General features: G+C 50.4%; 2 protein-coding genes and 1 long non-coding RNA gene across 3 annotated transcripts; 2 read left to right on the top strand and 1 right to left on the bottom strand.

The window, feature by feature from the left end:
• The first annotated feature begins 25 nt into the window (after positions 1 to 25).
• On the top strand, positions 26 to 19,109 carry LOC139041155 (uncharacterized). Its single transcript, XR_011495931.1, has 3 exons — positions 26 to 3,294; positions 17,362 to 17,436; positions 17,915 to 19,109. It is a non-coding gene; the product is annotated as an uncharacterized lncRNA (long non-coding RNA).
• KCNJ11 (potassium inwardly rectifying channel subfamily J member 11) lies at positions 3,473 to 6,519 on the top strand. Its single transcript, XM_014847869.3, has one exon. It carries the CDS (start codon positions 4,190 to 4,192, stop codon positions 5,360 to 5,362), a length of 1,173 nt encoding a protein of 390 aa, XP_014703355.1. The 5' UTR covers positions 3,473 to 4,189; the 3' UTR covers positions 5,363 to 6,519.
• On the bottom strand, positions 11,724 to 26,530 carry NCR3LG1 (natural killer cell cytotoxicity receptor 3 ligand 1). Its single transcript, XM_014847868.3, has 5 exons — positions 26,090 to 26,530; positions 22,078 to 22,425; positions 17,080 to 17,406; positions 15,454 to 15,547; positions 11,724 to 14,632 (listed from the first exon to the last, which is right to left on the bottom strand). Exons 1-5 carry the CDS (start codon positions 26,142 to 26,144, stop codon positions 14,575 to 14,577), a joined length of 882 nt encoding a protein of 293 aa, XP_014703354.2. The 5' UTR covers positions 26,145 to 26,530; the 3' UTR covers positions 11,724 to 14,574.

Genomic DNA, 26,530 nt, shown 5'->3' with positions numbered 1-26,530 from the left:
TGGAGGCTGGAGGTCCAAGATCAAGGTGTCGCAGATTTGGTTTCTCCTGCAGCCCCTCTCCTTGCTTACAGACAGTCCTGGTGTCTCTCTCTCTCCTCTTATTAGGATACCAGTCGTACTGGAATAGGGCCCCACTCCTATGACCTCATTTAACGTAATTACCTCTTCACAGGACCTATTTCCAAATACAGTCATGTTGGGGGCTTCAACATATGAATTGAGGGCCTCAAAATATGATTTTGGGGGCTATAGCAAGGGTATAGCATTTTTGTGATTATCTCATCAGATAAGGTAGCAGATCTCCATAGCTTGAGCTCCTTCCTTCTCACTTGAATTCTTGGATTAAAGTTGTGGGGCCTTAAGTACCCTGGATTAGTACTATTTCCCTTGCAAGCGACAGGAACCCATCTCCAAGTGGCTTAAACAAAAAATGGAATTTATTGTTGTGTGTGACTGAGAAAGCTAGAAGGTGTACGACTTCAAGAATTGCTGGATCCAGGTGCTTGACATCAGGGATGTGTCTCCATTTCTGGGTTCCATCTTCCTCTCCCCCCACAATGACCAAGGACCACTAGCAGCTCCAGTTTATATCCTACCCCTCTGAAACAAGACACTCTTTCCCAATAGTTCCAGCAAAAATATTGGGAGCAAATCTCAGTGGACTAAATTGGGTCACGTCCCCACCCCTACCCAATCACTGTGGTCAGAGGGCTGAATACACTGACTGGCTAGGCCTGGATCAGATGTCCCCATCTCCGTCCCCAAATAGGGGCATTCAGAAGTGGGAGAAGGGTGGTCTTTCAGAGGGAAAGCACAATGTATATACCACAAGTCAGCCAGGTGGTGGCTGGGAGATGCCAGAGCCCAGACAGAAGGGAGACCAAAACAACAGCTGTCCTCAGACTCCATCCACATCATGAAACAGGAGTGCATACCTGCCCTCAGCCAAGAAATGGCAGGTGCTCATTCACATAGCATTTTATTATCATTTACATGTTGCCTTCAGTACTGGCTGTACCAGGCCCTGGGTTGCAGACCCAGGCATCTTGGGCCTGCATCCCTCTTGACTGTGAGGGGTCAGAGCCGTACAACATAAGGAAAATGCCCCAGTCATTGGAGAGGGGCCCAGCACAGATCCTTCTAGATGTTCCTGGGGCCAGAGGAACTCAGGAAGTGAGAGCCCTGCAAGACCTGGCAGGCCGCCTAGGAGAGGCAGGATTTGAGTGGAGCAGGAGGAGTAGGAATTGGATAGGCAGAGAGTTAAAGAGCCCATGGTCGGGGTAAGGGCTGGTGGGAAGTGGAGTTGGGGAGGTGGGAATAAGATCAGAGAGCCCTGAATGCCAGGACAAGGAGTTTGGGATAAGCCAGTGAACAAAAGTGGAGGAGGTTTTTGAGCAAGAAAGGGGCCTGACAAGTGCAGTGTTTGGAGGAGAGGAGTATGAGGAGGTGCAGGATAGAGCAGAGCAGGAGGCTGAGCCCTCCAGGTAAGGGGCTCAGCCTCCTGGAAAGGGTGGGGCTTCAGGCCCACACTGTGAGGCAGGGCCTGGCCTCTCCAGCACTGAGACGCCTCCAGGGGCCCACTGGCTCCCTCCCTTGTAGGGCCTCCCAGGAGCAGAGCCTGGGGAGAGGGAAGAGAATGCCCACCCCTCCATGCCCACCACACCCCAAGGGATTGAAGGGAAGTGGCAGGGGCCCTGCCCACACAGCAGTCTTTCAGGATGCCCAAGGCCTTTCTGGCCCAAACCCCTCTCTAGCATCCCTGATGGTCTGCCAACCTTGACTCGGATACCCCACAGATGTGGGCCATCTCTGGTTATTAGAGACTCTTCCATATGTGAAATCAAAGCCCGCCTCTGTTCCACTCAGTAGTTATACTGGTTCTATACTTTGGGTCACACAAAACTACGAGTCCATCTTCCCTGGACCCCAGGGGTTTCTGCAATGGGGCCCAAACCCCTTGGGGGGCTCTCCAGGGATCCTTTTCTCATGGCTGAACAGCTGTAGTTGCCCCAGACGTTTCCTACATAACCCTGTCTCCTTGAGCTCCCTACTTTGCTCATCCTGTTTTCCCCTCCCCACCCTAGGCACTGCACCTCTGATAATATAGCCCAGGATAACACTTACCCTGAGTAGCAGTGTTTACTCTGCCTGCAGGTGGGTATGGAAAAGAAAGAGGAAAAAAATATGGAAGTCACACCCTGCTCCGCTGTGGCCCATATCCCCACTGTCCCTATCTTTCCAGCCCCTGCCTCGAGCCAGCCTCCAACAAATGGACACATATGGGTCAAGGATTCCTCCATAAAGATTAAGCCCCAGAGTGGAGGTGGGGCCATTACTGCCATAACCACAGAGACCCAGAAGGCTTTCCCTCCTAGCTGAGAACTGCGGGCCTGCATTGGGGCCCAAGCCACAGGGCAACCCCAGGCTGATGCCTACAGTAGAAACACCACTCATGTCCAGGCCAAGGGCTTGATCTCCCAGTGCCCAAGCCAGCCCTAATACAGCCCCTCAGACCCAGGTGGCCCCATTACCTAAGGTAGAAGAAATCGGGCTGCGGGCGTAAGGAGGTGTAAACCGAGTGCCAGTGGCTCACACCCTCTTTACAACACAGAGGTGGGGTCGGGGCTGGTCACGATTGAGAAGACGCAACCAGCCAGGGTTCCGGGCTGCAGCACCTACCATCCCCTGTGGGCGGTAAACTGTGTTTCTACACCTACGAAGGTACATTTTTCTCTGGGGAGAGAGTCCGCGACTTTCATCAGATTCTCAAAGGATCCATGACTCGGAAGGGACCATGAGCATCCCCAGAGACCTCTTTCTTCTTAGCGGTCAGTTGAGAAGTTCTCGGGCCACCTAATCTCCCCCAGTCACCGGGCTGGTGACGTCGCCCCTCAGTGTCTCCTTTCGCTGGGAACCCGCAAAGCCTGGCGCTGCGCGAGAGGCGGATATTGACCCCACTGAGGATGAGAAAATTGGGGAAGGAGACAGGGACTGCGGTCCCCAGACTGGGAGGGCGGGTCACGACTCCCTTCGCTACGCCTTCCCCCCGCCCTAATTTCATAGACTGCAGGCGGGAGGAGCCTCTTTGGTGCATCTGATTGGGCAAACCCCCGAGGCAGGGCTGTGCGACCGGAGAAGGAGGGCAGAGAGGAGGTGAATGGCGAGGGGCGGAGCCAGCGCCCGCGCCCGCCCCTCTCCGCTCAGGAACAGATCGGGCTCCCCCTGGCGGCCCCGGCCCCCACTCTACTCCTCGGGCGCCCCCCGCCCTCGATCTTCTACCGCCACCTAGCACAGGTTGGTCTCCGCGGACCAGCAGACTGACAGACGGACGGAGCGTGGCCCTCCGTGAGCGCCCGGGCGCAGGAGGGGGCGGGGAGGCGGCGTCTGTGGCTTGAGGAGCAGGAGCAGGTGCCGCGGCGGCGGCGGGCGGGGCGGGGCGGGGCGGGGCGGGGCGGGCGGGGGCGCGGCGCCGGCGGGCGGGCGGCTGGGGGCCGGAGGCCGTGACTCCGCGGGAGCCCCGCCGGGTCGCGCCGGGGGCGAGGGGATCCGGAGTTGAGCCAGGTGGGGTGGTGGCTCTGGAGGGCACAGGATCCCAAGGAGACAGAAAGGACGAGAGCTGGAGGGGGATTTGAAGAGCGGCGAGAGCGCTACGGGGGTGGGGTAAGAGAAAGGGGGCATCCCTGGAGGTGAGATTGAGGGTGGTCAGGATATGAAACTGGGACTGGCAGGGGGGCCGGGGACAGAAATGGGTGAGATGGGAGACACGGTGGGGGTTGTGTGAGGTCTGGCCAGTTGGTAAGATCCGGAGGTGGGACGTTCCGAGGTGAGGGAGGTGGGTTGAGAAGGAAGGCTGGGTGGGGAGAAGAGTTCTTAGGGGGACGCCCAGGGAGGTCAGCCGGTGGAGGAGAGTTGAGCTGGGATCCAGGGCCGGGTGGAAAACAGGTAGGGGTCTCACTAGGCAATGGGCAGGTGGGCTGAGGTGTGAGGCTGGAGTAAATAAGTGAAGCAGGGGCCAGGTGGTGGTGAGGATGAGGCTAGTTGAGGAGGCATCTCAGAAGTGAGGCCAGCACAGACTGAGGTGGTCCCAGAGTGGAATTGTGCCCAGGGAGGGAACCCCACAGTGAGGCCCTAGACTTGGTCGGGGGGCACCCCCCATGGGGGAAGCCTCTCCCTGGTGGTCGCTGGAGCCATGCTGTCCCGCAAGGGCATCATCCCTGAGGAGTATGTGCTGACACGGCTAGCAGAGGACCCTGCAGAACCCCGGTACCGTGCCCGTGAGCGGAGGGCCCGCTTCGTGTCCAAGAACGGCAACTGCAACGTGGCCCACAAGAACATCCGGGAGCAGGGCCGCTTCCTGCAGGACGTGTTCACCACGCTCGTGGACCTCAAGTGGCCGCACACATTGCTCATCTTCACCATGTCCTTCCTGTGCAGCTGGCTGCTCTTCGCCATGGCCTGGTGGCTCATTGCCTTTGCCCACGGCGACCTGGCCCCTGATGAGGGCTCCGCTGTGCCCTGTGTCACCAGCATCCACTCCTTTTCATCCGCCTTCCTTTTCTCCATTGAGGTCCAGGTGACCATTGGTTTTGGCGGGCGCATGGTGACCGAGGAGTGCCCGCTGGCCATCCTAATCCTCATTGTGCAGAACATCGTGGGGCTCATGATCAACGCCATCATGCTGGGCTGCATCTTCATGAAGACTGCTCAGGCCCACCGGCGGGCCGAGACCCTCATCTTCAGCAAGCATGCAGTCATCGCCTTGCGCCACAGCCGCCTCTGCTTCATGCTGCGTGTGGGCGACCTCCGAAAGAGCATGATCATCAGTGCCACCATCCGCATGCAGGTGGTGCGCAAGACCACCAGCCCCGAGGGCGAGGTGGTGCCCCTCCACCAGGTGGAAATCCCCATGGAGAACGGCGTGGGTGGCAACAGCATCTTCCTGGTGGCTCCCCTCATCATCTACCACGCCATTGATGCCAACAGTCCACTCTATGACCTGGCGCCCAGTGACCTGCACCACCATCAGGACCTTGAGATCATCGTCATCCTGGAAGGCGTGGTGGAAACCACGGGCATCACCACCCAGGCCCGCACCTCCTACCTAGCTGACGAGATCCTGTGGGGCCAGCGCTTTGTCCCCATTGTGGCCGAGGAGGACGGCCGCTACTCTGTGGACTACTCCAAGTTTGGCAACACCATCAAAGTGCCCACACCACTCTGCACAGCCCGCCAGCTTGATGAGGACCACAGCCTGCTGGACGCCCTGACCCTCGCTTCTGCGCGTGGGCCCCTGCGCAAGCGCAGCGTGGCTGTGGCCAAGGCCAAGCCCAAGTTTAGCATCTCTCCGGATTCCCTGTCCTGAGGTGTGGTCCCTAGGGTCCCACACCGCTTGTGTGCACACGGGCAGTGTGACATGGTATGTAGTGTGGACGTGGTGTGGGCCTCTCGGCAAGGCCAGGACCTGGTGTGAGGCTGGGCCCTCCTCAGCTCAGCCTCCCCCTCTGCTGCTCACCCAGGGTGTTACAAGGCACTTGTCACTACGCTATTTCTGGCCTCGGCAGGAGCCTGTACTGGGTTATTTTTGTCCCTGCTCTTCCCAGCCCCAGCTCAGGACTGGTTGGTGTTCCTGCCCCTCCACCGCACCCCCCCCCCCAAACACCCCAAGGCTAGGGAAGCTGTGGGAAGTGTCCGGCCCTATAGCTGGGTCTCCTGCCCCTCCTGAGCCCCCATGATAGACTGGCCAGAAGTTGGGCAGATGGCTGGGGAAGAACGGTCCCCAGGTTGGGGGCCTACTGTTCTGTTTCTATGGCCCCAAGAGATGCCTGTGGTCAGGCCACAGCCACTCTTGGTCCCTGAAAAAGTGATGGGCTTCAGGGTGGGCCTGGCCAGCTGGGGAGGGCAGTCACTGAGGGAGCACATTCAAGCTGGAGGGTTGGAGGTGTGGAGCCTACACAGACAGGCACGGGCTGAGGCCGACAGGACTCTCCTCCATGGGGCAGGCTTAGGCAGAAAGGAAATGGGGCGTGAGGACCCTCAGTTTTGCTGAGCACTGCTCAGACACAGGGACTCGGAGAGGGGCCCCTGTCCCCCTGCCCCTTGCCCCTGGCACCAAGGCTTCTACAGTGAGCGCTCCACGGGCTGGGGGTGCTGCGCCTGCCTGCTCCATTCTGTACCCCTGCCTGGGCTGGGGCAGACACCAGCGTGCCAAACAGAAAGAGGCTGAGGAGAGAAAGTCTTGGGCCTACCACTTGCTGGACCTCAGACCAAACTCTGGTCCTGGCTCCCCACAGGTGGCTTCCACTCACTTTGTCCAGAGGCTGGCTGTGGAGGGTCTTTGATTGCTAGAAAAGGCAATGTTAGAAAGCTCAGGATGGTGGGGGTGAGCGAGGTCCCTGAGGCACAGAGGCCCTTGGTCCTGACGGGACTGACCCCAAGCCTGGACTCTTGGAGCAGTGCTGTGTGTACTTGCCCAGAATTCTGCCTTCGTCTCTGTTATCAATAAAGCCTCCCCCTTCATGAGCTGAACTCTGGGCTGTTCTTGCTGGGGATGTGCTGGTGGACAGGGAGGGTGGGGCTGCCGGCCTACATTCCAGAGATGCCATGGACCCCAGCAGGGAGGCCAGGAAAAGGACCTGAGGCTGGCCCTCTTCCCCTAGCTCAGAGACACTTTCCCCGTATGCCTTGGGTAGCCCAGCCCTGCCAGCCTGTCTGGCCATCTTAACCTTTGGGCATCCACCAGGCTTACAGCCCTGGGTCCTGCCTCCACCCCCGGGGATCTTCGGGAAGTTTGGGGTGCTCAAGGAGAAAGGCAGGGACATCTTATGTGTTAGTGTAGTGATCGGAGCATAAGCCAACTGCTTGGGTTCAAACCCTGGCTCTGGCTCTAAGACCTTGGTCAAGTAAGGTAACCCTCTGTGCCTCGGTTGCCTCCTCTATAAAATGGGGATATTAATAGGACCTACCTCATGGAATTGTTGTGGGAGTAAGTGGAAAACATATACAAAATGCTTAAGTGCCTCGTCCATAATGACGGCTTGATAAATGTTAGCTGTTGCGATTGCTGTTGAATCAGCCACACGGTGAGACAGCTGACCAAGCGAATGTTAAGAGAGAAGGTGCTGTTATGTGTCCCCTCGGTGCTGAGTTTCTCTGCCTGTTCTTATTTTCTACACGATGTCCCTGCCCAGCTCAGAAGCAGTTGACGGGCTGTGGCAGGGTCTGTTACCTGGTCTTGTCTCTATCTCACGTCCTACAGTCCATCTGCCGTGCAGCCACTAGAGCAGTCTTATTAAAAGTGCTGCGGTCATTCCCTCCCATGTCAGGTACCTTCGGTAGTTCCCCACGACCTTCTGGGTCATAGCCAGGCATTTCGGGCTTTGCCAGCTTTCCAGCCTGACGGTTCTCTGGCCACCCATCCCCCTGGCAACCGTGCTATCCCCTCTTTGCATATAACACTGACCTTCCTACCTCCGACCTTTTGCTTATGTTATTCCCTTTGCCTGGACTGCCCAGGCCTCATCTCTGCCTGTTGAAATCCATAAAAGTCCAGGTCAAATGATGCCTCCTTGAAGCCTTGCTCTGGAAAGAGATGGTCCCTTCCCTTCCTCTGGGTTTGTGGGCATTCTACTTTTGCCTCTGTTTATGGGTCTGTCTCCCCATGCCCAAGTCCTTGGCTCCTTGAGGTCAGGGACTGTGTCTGATTCAGCACTGTGCCTGGCGCTAAGTGCCAAATGAATGAAGGATGGAGAGTGTACAGGACAAGAAGCCAGGATTATTGCTGCAGTTTGAGGAGTGCAGAGGGCTTTGGCTGGATCAGTGAGTTTGTCCCACCCTACTCCAGAGGCAGGGCTGAGGGGCCAGGAAGAGTAACCCTCAGCCACTTCGGCACCAACCTTAAAGGGCTGGTGACAGTGAACTGGCAGAACCGAGGGCTCAGCGCCACCTGCTGGTCACAGAGAAGACCTACTTGATCTCAGAAAACAAGGGCCGCTGGTCGCAGTCTTTCTGCTTTGAGACTCCCAACCTTAAGGCTTAGCTCAGAGAGGAGCTGGAAAGTTCCAGGCATGGAGGGAGCAGCTGGACCAAGCCTTCCTGGACCCCCTGGATGTTTTTGCCCTTTGATAGTGCTCCCTCCATCCGGGGGCACCCCCTCTTTAAGGCACTGGCCTAAACTGGACAAGGAAGCTCCCCTGGGCTCCACTCAGCCCCGCAGGACCTTCTGAGAATTTTGTTTCTGATATTCTGCCTCCAGGACAGCACTGGCATCACATGAGAGCAGACGGAATAGTCCAAGCCAGTCCTCACCCTGTGTGCCAAACCGGCTCTCCTCTGGGCCCCCCGGAGAGGGGAGGGACGTACCTCGTGTCACTGTGGTCCAGGGCTGAGGGAGGCACTGTTCTCCTCCGAGTTTGGAGATGAGGAAGCAGGAAGCGACGTTACCTTGCTAGACCTCACAGCCAGGATGTGGCAGGCCGAAGATTTGGACCTGAGTCTGTCTTGTGCCAAAGCCCTGCTCCTTTCTCCCTGCTGCACGGGGCCAGTGGCCCGAGCTCCAGCTTTTAGTCAGGGTGCCACCTTGCTCTAAGTGTCACATCCACCAACAGCGAGACAGTTGACTCTAGATCAAGAGCAAGAGGGAAAGTATAATTCGGAAACCCCTGGGCCTCCCTGAGGTCCCAGATTTGAGACTGATAGCAGGCTCAGCTGTGGAAGTGACAACCGAGATTATGTCCCAAACATCCAGGGAGCCAGAGGGGCCTCACTGACACTTTCTCTCAACCCTGTGCGTGATGAACCCTCCATCTCCCTCCTTCCTGCAGGAGGACTGGGGTCCCTACCTTCCAGGCTACCCTCCCCCCAGCCAATCAGATGGCAGTGCAGCCTGATGGGGCATATCTGCCACCCCTGTCTGTCCCCAGCTCACACCAAATAGTGTGACATGTGTCCTACACCTCAGTGCTGAACTCAACAGGGGAGGGAAGCCACCCTCCTTCCTGTAGTGAAACTAAATTGCTAGTCTGGAAAAACTAGCCCACTAGCCTTACTGAAAACCTGCCCAGGCCTAATGCCCGTGGATTTGGCATCTTCGGCCAGTGACCGCAAGGCCCACTGGCCTTTCTGCTGGAGGACTCGCCCAGCTTCTGCAGGATCCACTGACCCTCCACAGGTGGCCTCCTTCCAGCTCCAGCCTGCACTTGAGCGCCTCCTTGTGATCTTTCCCTTGGCAGAACTTTCCCAGAGAGCTTGCTGTAAGGAGTAGAGTGGCCTGACTCCCCCACAGGTCTCTGGGCTCCCCAGGTCCAGGTATCAGACACCTTATTTTGTCCCAAGACATGCAGAAGAGTTTGAAGAAGACAAGAATTCTGCATGTCAAAGTCATGTTGAACCCAGACTGGGGTAGGTCTGAAGAACAACACATTTGTTTCGGCTTGCAAGGAGCCAGGGAAGGGCAGGACAATAGGATTCAACTAAGAACTGGGTTCCAGAGAGTGGGTTTGCTGCACTAGAATCTACGTGATTGGCTTCATCTCTGCCAGGTCCACCTGCCTGGGGCATTGTATATCTTCATGGAAAGGGAAGCACGTGCAACTTACACCCTATTATATTTCCAGTCTGGGCAGGCCCACCTCTGGAGTGACGTGAACGGCAGGCCGCCTGGACTGGCCAACTTGGGCACAGGAGTGGGAACTTCTGCCTTTCCCCTGACCTCATGTCCTTCCGGGCACTGATGCCAATGAGGGGAACGGTGATACAAAGAGCATTTGCAACTATGCAATCTGTCACCTTCCTCGAGAGCAGCAGTGGTGTACAGGAGGACAGGTCAGGTCAGCAGGACCCAGCAGCTCTCTTCAGCTCCTGCTAGTCATACACGGCCCCTTCATGAAAGGGTGTTATTCTTTGCAGCACAATGCATCCCACACTCCTCCTCTGCAGACCAACAGCAGACAAAGCAAAGCAAACCAGACTTGGGGTAGCTGTGCCTCCGTGTGTTCTTTACTTCATTTGAGCAATTCCAGTTTTTCTCATAGTGCCATTATTTGTGGGGAAGGAAGTTACTCGAGGTGACCCAGAGAAAAGTAAATGCAGTACAGTTCTGACCGACACTTTGATTGTTTTTTGTTAAATTCTTATTGTGCCCTTAGTTTCCCATCGATCTTAGAAGAATTAAAGTCCTCCCCGAATTCTGCCTCTTTTGTGCCTCTCTTCAGGTCTCTCAAGGGCTGGCCAGCATACCAATTTCTGAGCTCAGTAACTCCTTGATGCCTTTTCTTTTTTCTGCATCATAGATTCCTTTCCGATCAATTATGCCCATTCGACAGTCCCCCACATTTTACATCTTTCTAATTTTTTAATCTTCCTATAAAAAGATCCCATTTGTGATTTCCCGTCTAATTTTCTTTTCTTTTTTTCCCTCGTATTACTTTACTACTCTATTACTATCTTTACAAAATTATTATAATTTCTTTTACTAAATTTATAAAATGTCAACTGCCTTACTACTTTTTTCCAAAGGGTGTCTGTCTCTTTCAAAAACTGTCAGCAGCTTTGGACTACTTCCCTTCTCCTGCAGTTCCGACTTCAGTTGTGCACTTTGAGATTTCATCAGCTCCTCCAATCGTATCATTCTTCTAACAGGCACCAACGCATCTGCAATCCCATGTGCCGCCAGTAGAGGCCACTCTAAATCACTCTCAGGTGGAAGCTCAGCAACGGGAAGTCTCTTTTATTCCTCTCTCTAAGCCAAGAGACTTCCATGTCAATTATGCCCCCGTGCTCATTGTGCCCCTCCAAAATCACCTAAGAACTGTTTCTCAGTCATTACTCCAACTCCAGTAGAGATGGGAACAGGGCTTCTCTGCCCTGCAAAGGTCCTGAAATAGAACTGCACATCCCTGAAAACTGCACTCAGGACCACACTGTATCTGACCTGTGACCAACATCTGGCATGAGACCCTCCACAGCCCTGCCAACCTCTGTCCTGGATGAGGCGCCCATACTCACATCGAATTAGGATGAGCATCAGCCACCTGGTTTGGTTACAGAAAACAAAACAAGGGCCAAACGTACCAACCATATAGGTCCTCCCTCAAGAACAGACCAGAACCATACAGAGTGAGCCTCTCCTCCAGACCTAATGATCTGGCTCATCCTTCACAGCCCAACCCTGCCCTGCCCCTCCCTGGGTCTTCCTTGGAGGTATGGCATATTGATTAAGAATCTGAACTCCACTCTTTACTAGCCATGAGACCGGGGCGAGTCACTTCTCTTCTATCAAAGAATAACTCAGAGATATTAAATTAAAAGTACAGCTTAATACTTTTATTCATATACTGGCGTGTATAGACTGGTCTTGATGCGGGGAAGGTGAGCCGAGGAGTCGAAAGAAAGATTTCTTGGACTCTCAAGATCTGGCACTAGTGCTTTTTTATTTAGAGAATAGTGTGGAATAGCATGGGAACAGGACCCACGGGCAGTCAGAGCTGCTGCTGCCGGCATGGGGACAGGACCCATGGGCAGTCAGGCTGCTGCGTGGGGACAGGGCCCACAGGCAGGAGGAGCCGCTGCTGCTGCTGCTTCTGCTGCCCTCGCTGGCATGGGGACAGGGCCCACGGGCAGCAGAGCCGCTGCTGCTGCCCCAAGTTGAGGGTTAGGGCTAATTTTATAAGGCATGGGTATGTGAGTTATCTCTTTACAAGACAAAGGAAAGAACATGAAAAGTTAAAATGGTATCAGTGCAGGTGGGGTCTGGTCATCGGGTGATCCCATGACTTTTAGACAAGAATCAAATCGGATTAAGTAAAGGTCAGAAGCCACCACCCTAAATCAGTTACATGAGATTGCCAGACAGCAACCAACTTAAGTTCTTGCCTTCCCCATTAAGAGTTTCTAGGGACAAGGTTGATGTGGATTAAGGCTGCCCCAGCTAGAGAAGCCCAAGGTGACCTGGCCTACATGCCAAACTATATGACCCAGTGGACTTTTTTTATGGTATGAATTAGGACTGCCCCAGGGAGAGAAGCCCAGGGCATCCTCACCTACATGCCGATCTATATGGCCAGATTCGTATCTAAAGTTATATGACCGCACAATAACCAGACCCCATCTCACTGAAATCATTTAATGACTTTTTACATCATCTTTTCTTTTTCCAGTAAAAATAAGTCATGTACCCATGCCTTATAAAATTAGCCCTAACCCTCAACTCAGGGCAGCAGCAGGAGCTCTGACTGCCCATGGGTCCTGTCCCCACGCACCAGCTCTGCCTGCCCATGGGTCCTGTCCCCATGCCAGCGGGGGCAGCAGCAGCTGCTCTGCCTGCCCATGGGCCCTGTCCCCATGCCAGCGGGGGCAGCAGAAGCGGCGGCAGCAGAAGCTCTGACTGCCCATGGGTCCTGTCCCCATGCTATTCTATTCTCTAAATAAAAGAGCACTACTGCCAGATCTTAAGAGTCTAAGAAATCTTTCTTTTGACTCCTCAGCTCACCGACCCCCGCATCAAAGGTCATCTCTCTTCTTCTTCCTGGTCCAGAGAGGGAGGCACCTTTTACAGATAGAGATTTACCTTACAAATGTAAATGTGTCCTAAGGAAGGGCAAGTTCCATTCCCCAGAGCTTCCTTCCCTGTCCCAGTTTATCGAAAGCAATCAGCCCCAAACAATCCCGATGCCAAAGAGACATATCCTGGGGTGGCCAATTTCAGGTCCCTACAAGGACTTCCCGAAGGAAGAGAGAGCACCAAGGAAGTGAGGTATACAGAATCGTTATATACCCCCATACAGGCTGTTTCGCATATGATTGAAATGTCCCCCCACAATAGTCACAGGATTGCCCTGTCAGCGAAGCGCACTTGATGGACACAGCAGATAGTGGGTCTGCTATCTCAGAGGGCGTAGCAGGAGGCAAACCTATTGTCTTGAGCTGGGTGGTCACAGGTGAGTGCAGCAATCAGTTCTTAGCCTAAGGAAAGATGCTTAATCCTTAAGGGAATGCCAGCATTGGGAGGGGGACGGAAGTTGCACCTTTATCTCAAGGGCCTTTGCTCTTGCCGTAGGGAATATCTAAAGCAGATATACAATGCATGGTCAAGGCCGCGGTCAGACCCTTTTGGAAAGACAAGGTCAGGCCAAATTAGGTTTAGACAAAATGGCTTCCTCATATACTCCAATATATCCTATTACTTGCCATTTTTATTTGTCACTACCAACAGCACACTAGGTTCCCTTTTCTGCACATCCTCACCAACACTTGTTATTTCTTGTCTTTTTGATGATAGCCATTCTAACAGGTGTGAGGTAATATCTGTTGTGGTTTTGATTCGCATTTCCCTGAAGAGCAGTGATGTTCAGCACCATTTCATGCACCTGTTGGCCATCTGCATGTCTTCTTTGGAAAATGTTGCTTTCTTTTTCCTGGATAAGCTGATTGGCGAGAGGCTATCCAGGCGGGCAGCTTGAGCAGCCTGCTTCGAGCAAGCTGTCTGGGTCATCAGGAAAAGTAATACTTATACATTCTGAGGAAGCTTGTGGTTTCTGCTGTGTGGCCCCGTGTAACCACTCCCAATGTCCTATTAGTGTTTCCTCCACCTGAATAAGCCGCGAATGCACCATAGTGAAAGTACCCCATTATAATTCTTCAGTCCCTCCTTGTGTCAATTTGGGTCTTCAGAGACGCAGCTTTCCAGACAGAGTTAGAAGTACAAGAGAATTATTGGGTGTAAAGTGTGTGAAAGATAAAGGGGAGAGGGTACAGGAACAGGCGGAAAGACCTCCAGAGCATGTTGCAGGTCTGATACCTGTGAAGGGAGAGAGGGGGTAGGATCGAGTAGTAAGGCTACAGTGCAACCCTGAGAAAGTCTCGGCCACCCCCACAGGGAGCTCCAGAGACTCCTGCCTTGTTCAGCCACTGGCTGGAGCGCCAGGGGGAGCATGGCATAAGCTTAAATACTGCAGCAGTTCGCTGAGGTAGCGCAGCTGGAGCATGCTGACCGAGCACGCCCTTCCTAGCAGGCTCTCTCTAGAGGGGGTCTCAGCAGCACATCTCCATGGTTATTACAAGTTTTGATCAAAACTCAGCTTTCTGAGGTGCTACATCAGTTAGTTTTTGCTGTGCAAAAAGCCTAAGATGTAGTGGCTTTAAAAAAATAAGTATTTCTCACATATTTGAGAGTTGGCTCTGTCAGCGCTGATGATGTCAGGTAGATTTGCTCACATGTCTGGGAGTTGGGTGGCTGTTATCTGATCTAGACCGGCCTCCACCAGAGCAACTAGCTGTAGCTTCCAGTGTCTCTCATCCTCCAGCAGGCCAGCCTGGATGTGTCCTTTCACTAACATTAGAAGCACAAAAGACAGCACATGGAAACACACAAGGCCTCTGGAGGCCTCGGAACTGGCATGAGACAGGAACTCACTCCTGTCTCCTTCTGTTGGTCAAAGCAGCAAGTCACAAGGTTGATCCCAAGGGGCAGTCCCAAATTGGAGAACACCGCGAAGTTACATGGACATAGAGAAGAGTGAAGGATTGGAGCCATCGGTAAACCACAGAATCCAGGCTGATGATGAAACTTGAGTGTCTTTTTCAATGAGTATTGTTGCCAATTGTCCGCTTACCATGACAGCACCTGGATATTGGAAGACTGAGGAAGGCAGGCAAAATGAGAACATTCACAAATATCACAAGAAACATTTGAAAACCACTTTATATCCAGTTTTCTCATTGGCCCAGGTCTAATCAGGAGAATAAGTCCCATGAATCAGCTGGCCAACTTTAGATAAACAAACAGCCTTTTTTCTTGATTAAGTGATGCTTCTACTTTCCCTAAAACATTGATAATGAGAGGTCTTAGCTATGGCACAGTTACTGCCTTGGCAGGCCCATAAATAACTGAGGCAATTCTATTTTCTTTTAACCAACACGTTTTTACTGGTTTCGGGCCTCTACAGCTTGAGTGGTTTTATTTGCTATTTTGGCCATAGTCAGGGATAAACATGTTTGGAAAGATGTTTTGGTTTGGGAACCTAAGGGTTAGAAATTGCTGGGGAAGCCAGTGAAATCTGGTGGTAAGTTATCCCACTGAGCTGTTAACAGAATCTCAGCACCGGGAGGAAAGACTGCCCCTCTCCCAGGCGTGGTTTCTCCGTGTGAGAACAAGTGCCACCCGCACACGGCTGAAAGGCCTCATCTGAACTACTCAGGTCAGGTTTGATTCACAGTGAGATGATTATCAGGAAGAGGCAGAGGATCTCTCCAGTGCATCTCCCCAGAGTCACAGGCCACCACACAGAGATCAGATGAGAAAGTTCTTCTCCATGCAGCATCAGAAAAAGCCACACGCTACACTTAGAATCCCCCAGCATCAACCCCCAGAACACCCCAACCCCATCCAATGGCCATGACCCCTGAACTCCCAGGGCCAATGCCACAGCACAGAGCTAAACTCTGCCTTGGAGCCCTTACCTTTTCTGAAAACAGTAACATAAAAGCACCCATCCAGCTAAGACAAATACAATAAGCAGAATAATGATCTTCCAAGGAGCTGTGTCCTCAGATTCTGCAGAGAAAAAGAGGAGGAGGACGTTAAGAGCAAGCCCAGAGACAGCACACGGCTGCTGCTAGGATCTGTGTGGTTGTGTGTCACTTTTCGTGTCAGAGAGAGAACAACCAACCCTCTGCCCACACGTAGTGGCATCCTCCATTCCTATCACACACACCTGCACACATCAAACACTGTGTTTAGCACTTGCCAGAAATGCACCACCATATTAACACCACACACTTGCCACACAATGTTCAAAGCTTCCACACTACTACACCATCTCATATCACGTATATATTGCTATAGCTTAAATGTCTGTTTCCCCCCAGAATTCATATGCTGATATCCTAATGTCCAAAGTGATAGTACTAGGAGGTGGGGCTTTTGGGTGGCGATTAAGTCATGAGGGTGGAGCCCTCGTGGATGGGATTAGTGCCCTTATAAAAGAGGCCTGAGAGAGCTCCCTCACCCCTTCCACCATGTGAGGATACAAAGGAGAAGTCTGCAGCTTGGAAGAGGGCCCTCACCCAACCATGCTGGCACACTGATCTCGGACTTCCAGCCTCCCAAACTGTGAGAAATAAAGTTCTGTTGTTTATAAACTACCCAGTCTGTGGCAATTTGTTAGAGCATCCCAAACGGACTAAGACAAGCATATCACCCAGGAAAACCCCTCACACCATATACACAAAGCATATCTCAATTTCACACTCCACATGCCCCACACATACCCTGCACAAATCCCTATGCACACCACCCGCACACACCCCTAGCCATTACTTCCAAGAACAATTCCTCTCTCCCTCCAGGACCATCCCAGGCCCCATCTGGCACACCCAGACCACATCTCCCAGAGTCCGTGCTCAGCCTCTGCCTTCCTTACCCCTCTCAGCTCCAGGCAGATGCATTTGATCACTCAGGACCAGAGCCATAACCACAGAAGCCAGGATATGAGCTCAATGAACCCCAATCCACTAGCAGGAAGGGTTCTGGAGTGAGTTGCGTCATCCTAAGCTAAGGACCCAGTGTGCCTGGGGAAAGTCCTGGGCATCAGCAGGAACACTATGGCCACCCCACCTAGGGAACAACCCATAAGACAGAACTGCTGATTCAGTCTCTACCAACCAACAGATTGCTGTGGACCTGGAGCCTGGCCGGAAGAGCTGCTGGCAGGGCTGGGACCCTGGCCCCTGACAAACCCTTATCTTCAGGGGACATGGAAAGGATCCTGTCCCCTTTGTCCCAGTGGCTGGCAAGCTTCCCACTCCAACGAATACAGACAACCGAGATCACTTAAACTGCCATGAGCTAACAAGTAGCCCTGTTTCCACATGAGGACTATTGTCAACACTCTCCACCTATTAGATCATCTGCCCTGGCTTAGGGACCTAATCTGGACTGCTGACTTTGGGGCTGAGCTAGGCCAGACCAAGCTTTCTCTCCTTCCCCATTGGCCCTCATCTTCCCCTAGACTGCCTGGGAGCCAAAGTTTTATGTTATACCCCCTCGAGGTGAAGAGCAGACAAAATGTCCAGGAGGATGCTTACCTGTCAGAGTCAGGGTGGAGTTGAACCTCTGGGAGGTGACCATGGATATGTGTCGAACCTCACATTGGCAGATGATCATACCATCTTCCGGAGAGGGCTTCAATATCAAGGAGCTAGTGACATTAAACGTACCATCCGAATTCTTGATGGTGGGACCAGTGATGATGCTCTCAGAAACCTCCAGGTACTGGGGGTCCTTCTGGGTCCATTTTTTCCATGTTATGTTAATATTCTCTGGATAGAACCAACTTGACCTACACGAAATATTTTTGCCTTCATTAGATTTCACCATGGCTTGCTCCGGAGACAGGTTGCTGACTGGGGAAGCTGCCAGGAGAGAGAAGTCATGCCTTGAGGGTAGGTAGAGACTAGCTTATAATCAGCCCAATATCTGACCTATGGCCAGCCTTCAGGAAAGCTCAGTGAACTGAATAAGATTCTGCTTAGGCTAAATATTCTGGATATCTTGGTCCCTATGTCAGCAGGGTGCTAATATGCTGTGACCCCGATTCCCACAGCCATTTATAAAACAAAGTTTCTTAAGTTACTTTGTGTCATAGACACGTTTGAGATTCTGAGGAAAGCCTTGGAACAATGTTGTGTACAGACTGCTAATGCTGCCAATTTCCATTCTTCAATGACACATCCAAGTTACAGCTACATCTCCCAACCTCCACTGCTGCTGGGTGTAGCCATGAGAACACAGGGTCTCTAGTAGTTTGGATGTAATCAGAAGTGGCAAAAGCAACTTCCAGGAAGTATCTTTAGATAATAAGGGTATCATAAACAAAAGGACCGCGCCCTTCTCTCCCTCTACTCTTCCTCCTTCCTACAGAACAGCTGGAAGACCCTGCGACCGCTAGAGATGGAGAAGACATTTCCAAACATAAGGTGGAAGCTACAAGCTGAGGATGGCAAAGTGACAAGATCAAAGGGTCCTGGATCCCAGATGACCACAGAACTGCCGTATCTGCGCCGGGTTGGCTACATTTGTGTGAAAGAAAAATAAACTACCATTTTAAAAGCCACTGTTGGTTTCTGGTTTCCCCTCTGACATACAAAGACTTTGGAAGTCATCACTCCTATCCTCATAACAAGAAAAAAAAGCTGAGCTGAACAAAGTGAAAAGCAGCTTTTCTCAGAACCCTCAGAGAACTGTGGTGGCAGGCCAAACTGCCACCCTGGAAACTAGAGACAGGCAGGCGGAGAGAATCATGGTCGAGATCACGTCACCTTAAGCCAAAACTGCTAGAGCCATAACCTGGTAGAAGCACTTAAGCAGTAACTCTGACGAGTTGCTGAAGGATGAGTGTGGACTGCCTTGACAGTAAAAAATCTCCTGGGGGCACAGTCTTAGGGGGGCGACCACATTTTAATGGTTTTACCTCCAGGAACCCCACCAGGTTCTCACAGTGAAGATTCAAGAAAAATCCCCTCCTGTTTTGGGCAGGGGGGAAAGAAAAAGTAACCATTTAAAAATATACCCAGTGTATTCTCCATAACAAAGCCTTCTCTGACCTGGGAGAAGGATGATTAGACAACTCCAGCCCCCTTTAACCTTCCTGTCCCACCTAGGATGCTTCTGAAGGTCACAGCCTAGGGGTTCAGGCCACTCAAAGAATGAGATTTAATCATAAGATTATAAACTTCTTCCCCTCCCAACCACAACAGCAGGGTTCCAGCATAATAAGAGTATAGTACAGCTGAGACAGCTGTAACACGTGGACTCTATTTAAGAAGGAGTTCATAGGGAAACTCAGAAAACAGGGAAGGGGAAAAAAAGACACTAGAGGAAACAGAAGTCTCTGGCTCCTACCGCTACAGCATTAACATTAAACACAGCCCAGCTCCTAGCCAAATTAACATAGAATCTCACATGAAAAGCCTATTTACCTCAGTTCCTATTACCTGATATAATAGCTGGCTTTCAACAAAAAATTGTAAGGCATGCAGAAAGCATGAAAAGACAAAGCATGCATGAGAAGCAGACTCAGGCATGACACAGATTTTGGAATTATCAGAAAGGGAACTTAAAAGAGCTATGATTTAAATGTTAAAAGCACTAATGGAAAAAGCAGACAACATGCAAGAACAGATGAATAATGTAAGCAGAGAGATGGAAACTCTAAGAAAGAATCAAAAGGAAATGCTAGAAATCGAAAATACTATAGGGGCCGGCCCAGTGACATAGTGGTTACGTTCTGACTCTGCTTCGGCGGCCTGGGGTTCGACAGTTCAGATCCTGAGCGCAGACCTAGGAACGTTCATCAAGCCACGCGGAGGCAAGCGTCCCACATAACAGAACTAGAATGATGTATATCACCCAACTATGTGCTGGGGCTTTGGGGAGAGGAAAAAAAAAAGAGTAAGATTGGCAACAGATGTTAGCTCAGGGCCAATCTTCCTAAATAAAAAAAAGGAGAGGGATTATTCCTTTAAAAAAAAAAAAAACACTATAAAAGAAATGAAGAATGCCTTTGATGAGCTCCTCAGCAGACTTAACATTCCCAAGGAAAGAATTAGCTAGTTTAAAGAGGTCAATAAAAACTTCCCAAACTGAAATGCAAAGAGGAAAAAGAATGGGGGGGGGGGGGAACCAGAATATCCAAGAACTGTGGGACAGCTGCAAAAAGAGTAACATACATATCATGGGAATACCAGAACAAGAAAAGAAAAACGAGCAGAAGAAATATTTTGAAAAATAATGGCTGAGAACTTTCTGAAATTAGTGACAGACACCAAAGCACAGATCCAGGAAGCTTAGAGAACACTAAGCAGAAAAATACCCGAAAAATCTATACCAAGGCATATCATATTCAAAATGCAGAAAAACAAAGACAGAGAAAATCTTGAAAGAAGCCAAAGGAAAAAAATAGCTATAGAGGAACAAGGAAAAGAATGACAATGGACTTCTGAAATGCAAATAAGAAGAGAGTGGAATAAAATAGTGCTGAAAGAAAGAAACCCACCAGTCTAGAATCCTATATCCAGAAAACTTATCCTTCAAAACTGAAGTATAGGGGCCGGCCTGGTGGCACAGTAGTTAAGTTCCCATGCTCTGCTCTGGTGGGCCCAGGGTTTGCAGGTTCAGATCCCGGGCACGGACCTAGCACCACTCATCAAGCCATGCTGTGGCAGCATCCCACATAAAATAGAGGAAGACTGGCACAGATGTTAGCTCAGTGACAATCTTCCTCACACACACACACACACACAAAAGTGAAGTATAAAGACTTTCACAGACCAAACAAAAACTAAGGGAATTTGTCACCAGTAGTCTTACTTTGCAAGATATTAAACGAAGTTCTTCAGAGAGAAAGAAAATGATATAGGTCTGAAATTAGAATCTACATAAAGAAAGGAAGCATGTCAGAGGAGTAAATGAAGGTCAAATCAAACATTTATTTTCTTATGCTTAATAGATCTAACAGATAATTGTTCACTCAAAATAATAATAGCAACAAGGTATTGGGTGGTTATAGCATATGGATAAGTGAAATGAATGACAGTAATGTTACAAGAGATGGGAGGGAAGATCAGGGAATACTCTGTTATAAAGTGCCTGCCCTACCATGCAGCAGTACAGTGTTATGTGAAAGCGGGCCTAGATTAGTTGTAAATGTACACTGAAAACTCTAGGGCAACCACTAAAAAAAAAAAATTTAAAGAAGTATATATCAATATACAAAGAGAGGAGAGAAAGTATAATCATACAAAATGTTCAGTTGAAACCAAAAAAAGACTTCAAATACGCATTTTTCTATAGGAAACCCACTTTAAATATGAAGAGCCAGAGAGGTTAAAGATAAAGAGATTGAGAAAGATACATTACACTAACACTAATCCAAAGAAAGCAGGAGTAGCTATGTATATGAATTTCAAAGCGGCCTTCAGAACAAGGAAAATTATCAAGATGTCAGGTAAAAACTAAGGAAATCTGTATAAACCATGGACTTTAATTATTAATAAATAATCAACATTGGTTCATTAATTATAACAAATATACCATACAAACCTAAGATGTTAATAATAGGGAAAATGGCATGTGGAGCTGGGAATAATATGGAAACTCTGTTATCTTTGCAAGTTTTCTGCAAATCCAAAACTGTTCTAAAAAACAAAGTCTATTAATTCTTTTTAATTTTTATTTTAGGCTTTCTGTCAGTTGCAGAGGAAATGAATCCCAGTTAATATACATTCCTATCCCCAAAATTAATATGTGTAAAACATCTGTTCTTTAAACCACCCAGTCAGGTGTCTTTCGTTATGACAGTCCCAGCAAACTAATACACTCCCCAAGCAAATTCATATATTATCAGACCTATTTATAATAGAGTGGACCTCAGAGAGGTGCTTAGGGGATATTGTTGTCGTTATAAGTCTTGACTGAACACCTCCCTCACAGCAGCACTCGCTGAGCATTTTCATACATCATCTTCTGTAATCCCCAGAACGCTATGAGGCAGGTATGACTCATTGCCCCATTTTGTACAGGGGAAACTTCAGGTCCAGAGATGTTAAATGACTGGCCCCGTCACCCAGTTTGGAAGCAGCAAAGCTGGAACAAGATTCAGCTCTGGAGCCAGAGTGCAGCATCTCTCTCCTTTTCCTGCTACCCTTCAGGGGCACCTCTTCAGTGAACACTGATGCCCACACGTTAGGTGCGTTATATCATAATTATTATGGCTATCTTTAACGACCACTTACAATGGGCCAAGCCCTATGCTAAGCATCTTACCTGCATTTTTCGTACTCTTCCCTACAAGGAATCTCTAAGGTAGGTGCTATTACATTTCTTTAGAGGGGAGGCATTAAGGCCAGCATGATTAATAACCTGCCCAAAGTTTTCCAGTTGTCCATAGAAGACCAGGACTCAAACTCATGTCTGTCTGACTCCTAGGCCCATGCTTTAAACCTCTGCTCCACTCGGCCCACCCACATCTCCACCCCAAGCCTCAGCACCACGGGAACCACAGGGCACGGCCCTCAGGCACTCACCCAAAACCTCTAGCCAGACTCTTCCCTGTGCCTTCTCAGGGGTGACGACCAGCTCACATCGGTACTCTCCTGCCTCATGCAACTGGACCGCAGGCAGCTGCAGTGAGGCGTCTCCCCTCTTCAGCCTTTGTAGAGACACAGTGGCTCCAGGTCGCAATGCCTTTTGGTGGTGTCCGAAAAACTCAAACAGCTTGGACTCTTCTTTAGACACCTGATTCTTCCGAAACCAGGTGATACCCATAATCTTGACGTCCAGGTATGGGGAACCAGGGACCTTGCAAACGATGGTGGTGTTGTCATTCAGGAACACTTTCTGAGTCCCCTGTGCCATCTCTACTTCCAGGAAATCTGTGGCAACAAGAGGCTTCAGTTAAGGGAGACCCTTGGAAAAAACACAGTCCTGGTACTCTCATACACTACCATGTAATTGGAAACAAATTCCTTTTTTGGGGGAGGGTGGAGATGGCTTAGGTACAGAGGCCCTGAATTCATAGTCCTTCATTAATCCACATAAGATCCTCTAACTTTGTTCTTTTTCAAGATTGTTCTGGCTATTCTGGGTCCTTTGCCACTTCATAGGAATTTTAGAATTGGTTCATCAATTTCTACAAAGAAGTCAGCTGAGGGGCCAACCAAGTGGCACAGCAGTTAAGTTCACAAGTTCTGCTTCGGGCGCCCGGGGCTTGCCGGTTCAGATTCAGGGTGTGGACATGGCACTGCCTGGCAAAAGCCACCCTGTGGTAGGCATCCCACGTATAAAGTAGAGGAATGACAAATAAAAATGGCAAGCAATAGCATATATTGGAGAATATGAAGAAGCCATTTGGTATAAACCTAATTCGGTCTGACCTTGTCTTTCCAAAAGGGCCTGACCGAGGCCGTTGAGCACGCATTGTATATCTGCTTTAGACAGTCCCTATGGCAAGAACAAAGGCCCTTGAGATAAAGGTGCAACTTCCCTCCCCCTCCCAACTATTGGCATTCTCTTAAGGATTAAGCATCTTTCCTTAGGCTAGAAACTGATTGCTGGGCTCACTTGTGACCACCCAACTCAAGACAATAGACTTGCCTCCTGCTACGCCGCCAAGATAGCAGACCCACTACCTGCTGTGTCCATCAAGTGCTGTGACGACAGGGCAATCTTGTGACTATTGTGGGAGGGACATTTCACTCATATGTGAAACATCCTGTATGGGGGTATATAACCACTCTGTATACCTCACTTCCTTGGTGCCCTTTCTTCCTTCGGGAAGAAAGGCCCCGGGCCATGGTCCTCAGATTTGAGCTCAGAATAAACTGACCCAAATTTTCATTTATAGATTGGTTATAGATTATTTTCGTTGACAGGAAGATGGACACGGATGTTAGCTCAGGTCCAGCCTTCCTCAGCAAAAAGAGGAGGATTGGCAGCAGTTAGCTCAGAGCTGATCTTGCCCCCCCCCCCAAAAAAAAGAAGTCAGCTGAGATTCTAATAGGAATTACATTGAATCTGTACATCAGTTTGGGGAGTACTGCCGTCTTAACAACATGGTCTTCAAATCCATGAAGATGTTTTTGGGATGTGCTATGCAACCCAACCCCCCAACCCCCTCCCCCCAAAATTCATTATGTTGAGGCCTTATCTCCAATGGGATGGTATTAGGAAGTGGGGTCTTTGGGAGGTAATTAGGTGATGAGGGTGGAGCCCTTATGAATAGGATTAGTGCTCTTATAAGAGACTGAGAGAGGAGAGAAATGTTCTCTCTCCACACCTGATATAGCAAGTGTCCATCCACAAGGTAGAAAGAGGGCCCTCACAAGGAACCAAAGCAGCCAGCACCTCGATCTTGGGCCTCTCAGGCTCCAGAATTGGGAGAAATAAATTTCAATTGTTTAAACCACTCGCAGCCCAAGAAGATTAAGACAAGATTTTTCATTTATTTAGATCTTCTTAAATTTCTTACAACAATGGTTTTATATTTTATAGCTTTCAGAATATGTTTCATGCTTCTTTTGTTAAATTTATTCCTAAGTATTTTATTCTTTTTGATGGTACTGTAAATGAAATTGTTTTCTTCATTTTATTTTCAGATTGCTCACTGCAAGCCTATAGAAATACTATTCTTTTTTATTTCCATTGCCCTCCCCTATCATTCTAAGATGTTTAATGTCTATTTTTTTTTTAACTGTGTCTTATTTTATTTCTCAAACTTCTGGAAATGGTATTGAGTTTTATGCCATTGTTTCTCTCTTGGCACTATGCCTTCAAGATATTTCCACACTGCTATATGTACAGCTAGTCCTTGGCTTGAAGTTGCTGCCGAGTTCTCCATGGTGAGCACTCACATTTGGCTCATCGACAGCCCCACTGAAGGACAGCCAGATGGTCTCCTAGATTCCCACATATCCCACCACCATCACTTGGCACAGCCCAGCCTATTCTGGCCAGTCTACTAAGTGTCCAGTGGTATCTTAAAACCGTTTTAACTTCTATGCTATTGATGAAGATTATTTTGGGCTGGTTACTTTTAAAAACTGCACACAGGAAGGAGGCTCTGAGGAGTAGAATTCGCTTGCCCTTTGATGAGAGACATTTGCATTTGTGAAGAAAGTCTCCATCTGTGGGGGTGTCTCCCTCTCTGCACCAGGAGGAAGGGGGGATGACCTTATCTCTAGAAAGTCTTAATGGGGAAGCATAGGACATCCTGACTTAATCCAATATGATTCTTATCTAAAGTTATAAGACCACCCAATAACCAGACCCCACTGCACTATACCATTTAATGACTTTTTTTTTTTTTACATATTCTTTCCTTTGTCTTGTAAAGAGATAATTCACATACCTATGCCTTAAATTTAGCCCTACCCTCAACCTATGTTTACAGCAGCTCTTTATTGCCCATGGGTCCTGTCCTCATGCCTGCAGCTCTTCCTGCCCACTCCTGTCCCCACACCCCGCTGGCAGCTCTTCCTGCCCATGGTTCCTGTCCCCATGCTATTCTATACTATTCTCTAAATAAAAGAGCACTATGGCCAGACTCTGAGAATCCAAGAAATCTTTGTTTCGATGACTCAGCTCGCCGAGCCCGCATCACCATGGTTAGTAATGAATTGAAATCTCTCTTCAAATGCGTTTCCCTGTTCTATAATTAGACAGAAGCGTCCAACAGTGGTCCCCAAAGACGTGCAAGGGAACGTCTGACTGTCCCCATGAGGTAAAAACCCTCCCCTCACACTCAGAGGCCTCACTGGTACCAAGCGGCGTATACTCATTTCACCCTCTCCCCACTTTTCTTCTCAGCACCGCTGGAAGCGCTGAATGTGGAGCGCTCCGCACAAAGGCACAGGCAGCGCTGGTTCTCAAGTCCTACAAGTGCCGGTTCTGCACACAGCAGGCGTCAACACATAACTGATGCATCAGTAAGCAAGAATTTAAGTTGGTTGCTGTGTGCCAACCTCATGTGACTGACGCCCGCGCCCCCCCCCCCCCCCGAAATCCTCCTTTGTCTTTAGCTGAGGATAAAATTCAAGCGGTGACTTCTGCCATTTACTCAATCCGGTTTGATTCTTATCTAAAATTTGTGGGACCGCCAAATGGCCGGACCCTACAGGCACTGACACCATTTTAACTTTTTTACATATTCCTTTGTCTTGTAAAGAGATAACTCACACACCTATGCCTTAAATTTAGCCTTACTCTCCACCCAACTTTGCAGCAGTAGAAGCAGCAGAGGCAGCAGAAGCGGCAGCAGAAGCGGCAGCAGCAATATGCCGGCAGCGGCTCCTCCTGCCCCTGGGCCCTGTCCCCACGCAGCAGCCTGACTGCCCATGGGTCCTGTCCCCATGCTATTCTATTCTTTAAATAAAAGAGCACTACTGCCAGATCTTAAGAGTCTAAGAAATCTTTCTTTCGACTCCTCGGCTCACCGACCCCGCATCACTCGGAGTGATCGCTCGGATTCTTGAAAGTACAGCTGCGGGCGGGTGCCGACCTCCGGCAGCTGCCCCTCCCCCGCCCTGCCCGCGGTCCTACCTGCGGGGCGCAGCGTGAGCCCCAGGAACGCGGCCAGAACCCACAGCGTCCGCATGAGGGCCGGATCGCCGCGGCCGACTGCTTCCTCCTCCACGGCCCCCGCCCGGCGAGGTTTGGGGACCTGCCCGGGCCTAGATCCGCCTCGAGGCCGCCGCCCAGCGGGTCTCTCCTCGAAGTTCAGATCTTAAGATGGAGCAGGGGAAAGGAACACTCCTGTGCGGTGGCCCCGCTGGTACGCAGAGGGTATCACCCCTCGCGCCCCCCTGCAATCCCTGCGGAGTCGTTTCACAGAGCTGAAAACTCGTCACGAGAAATTTGCCGCCGCGTTCGGCAGCGGCGGGGCCGGGGAGAGGATGGGACTAGTCAGGTGGCACTGTCACCCCACCGGGGAACCCCGCCCGCCCGGGCGGCCAGCGACCGCTGCCAGCTGACCTAGCCTCC

This window comes from Equus asinus, chromosome 20 (genome assembly GCF_041296235.1).
Source record: "Equus asinus isolate D_3611 breed Donkey chromosome 20, EquAss-T2T_v2, whole genome shotgun sequence".
In the NCBI taxonomy this organism is placed as follows: domain Eukaryota; kingdom Metazoa; phylum Chordata; class Mammalia; order Perissodactyla; family Equidae; genus Equus; species Equus asinus.
The sequence above is the reverse complement of the archived record's forward strand: the minus strand, read 5'-3'. Positions and strand labels throughout refer to the sequence as shown.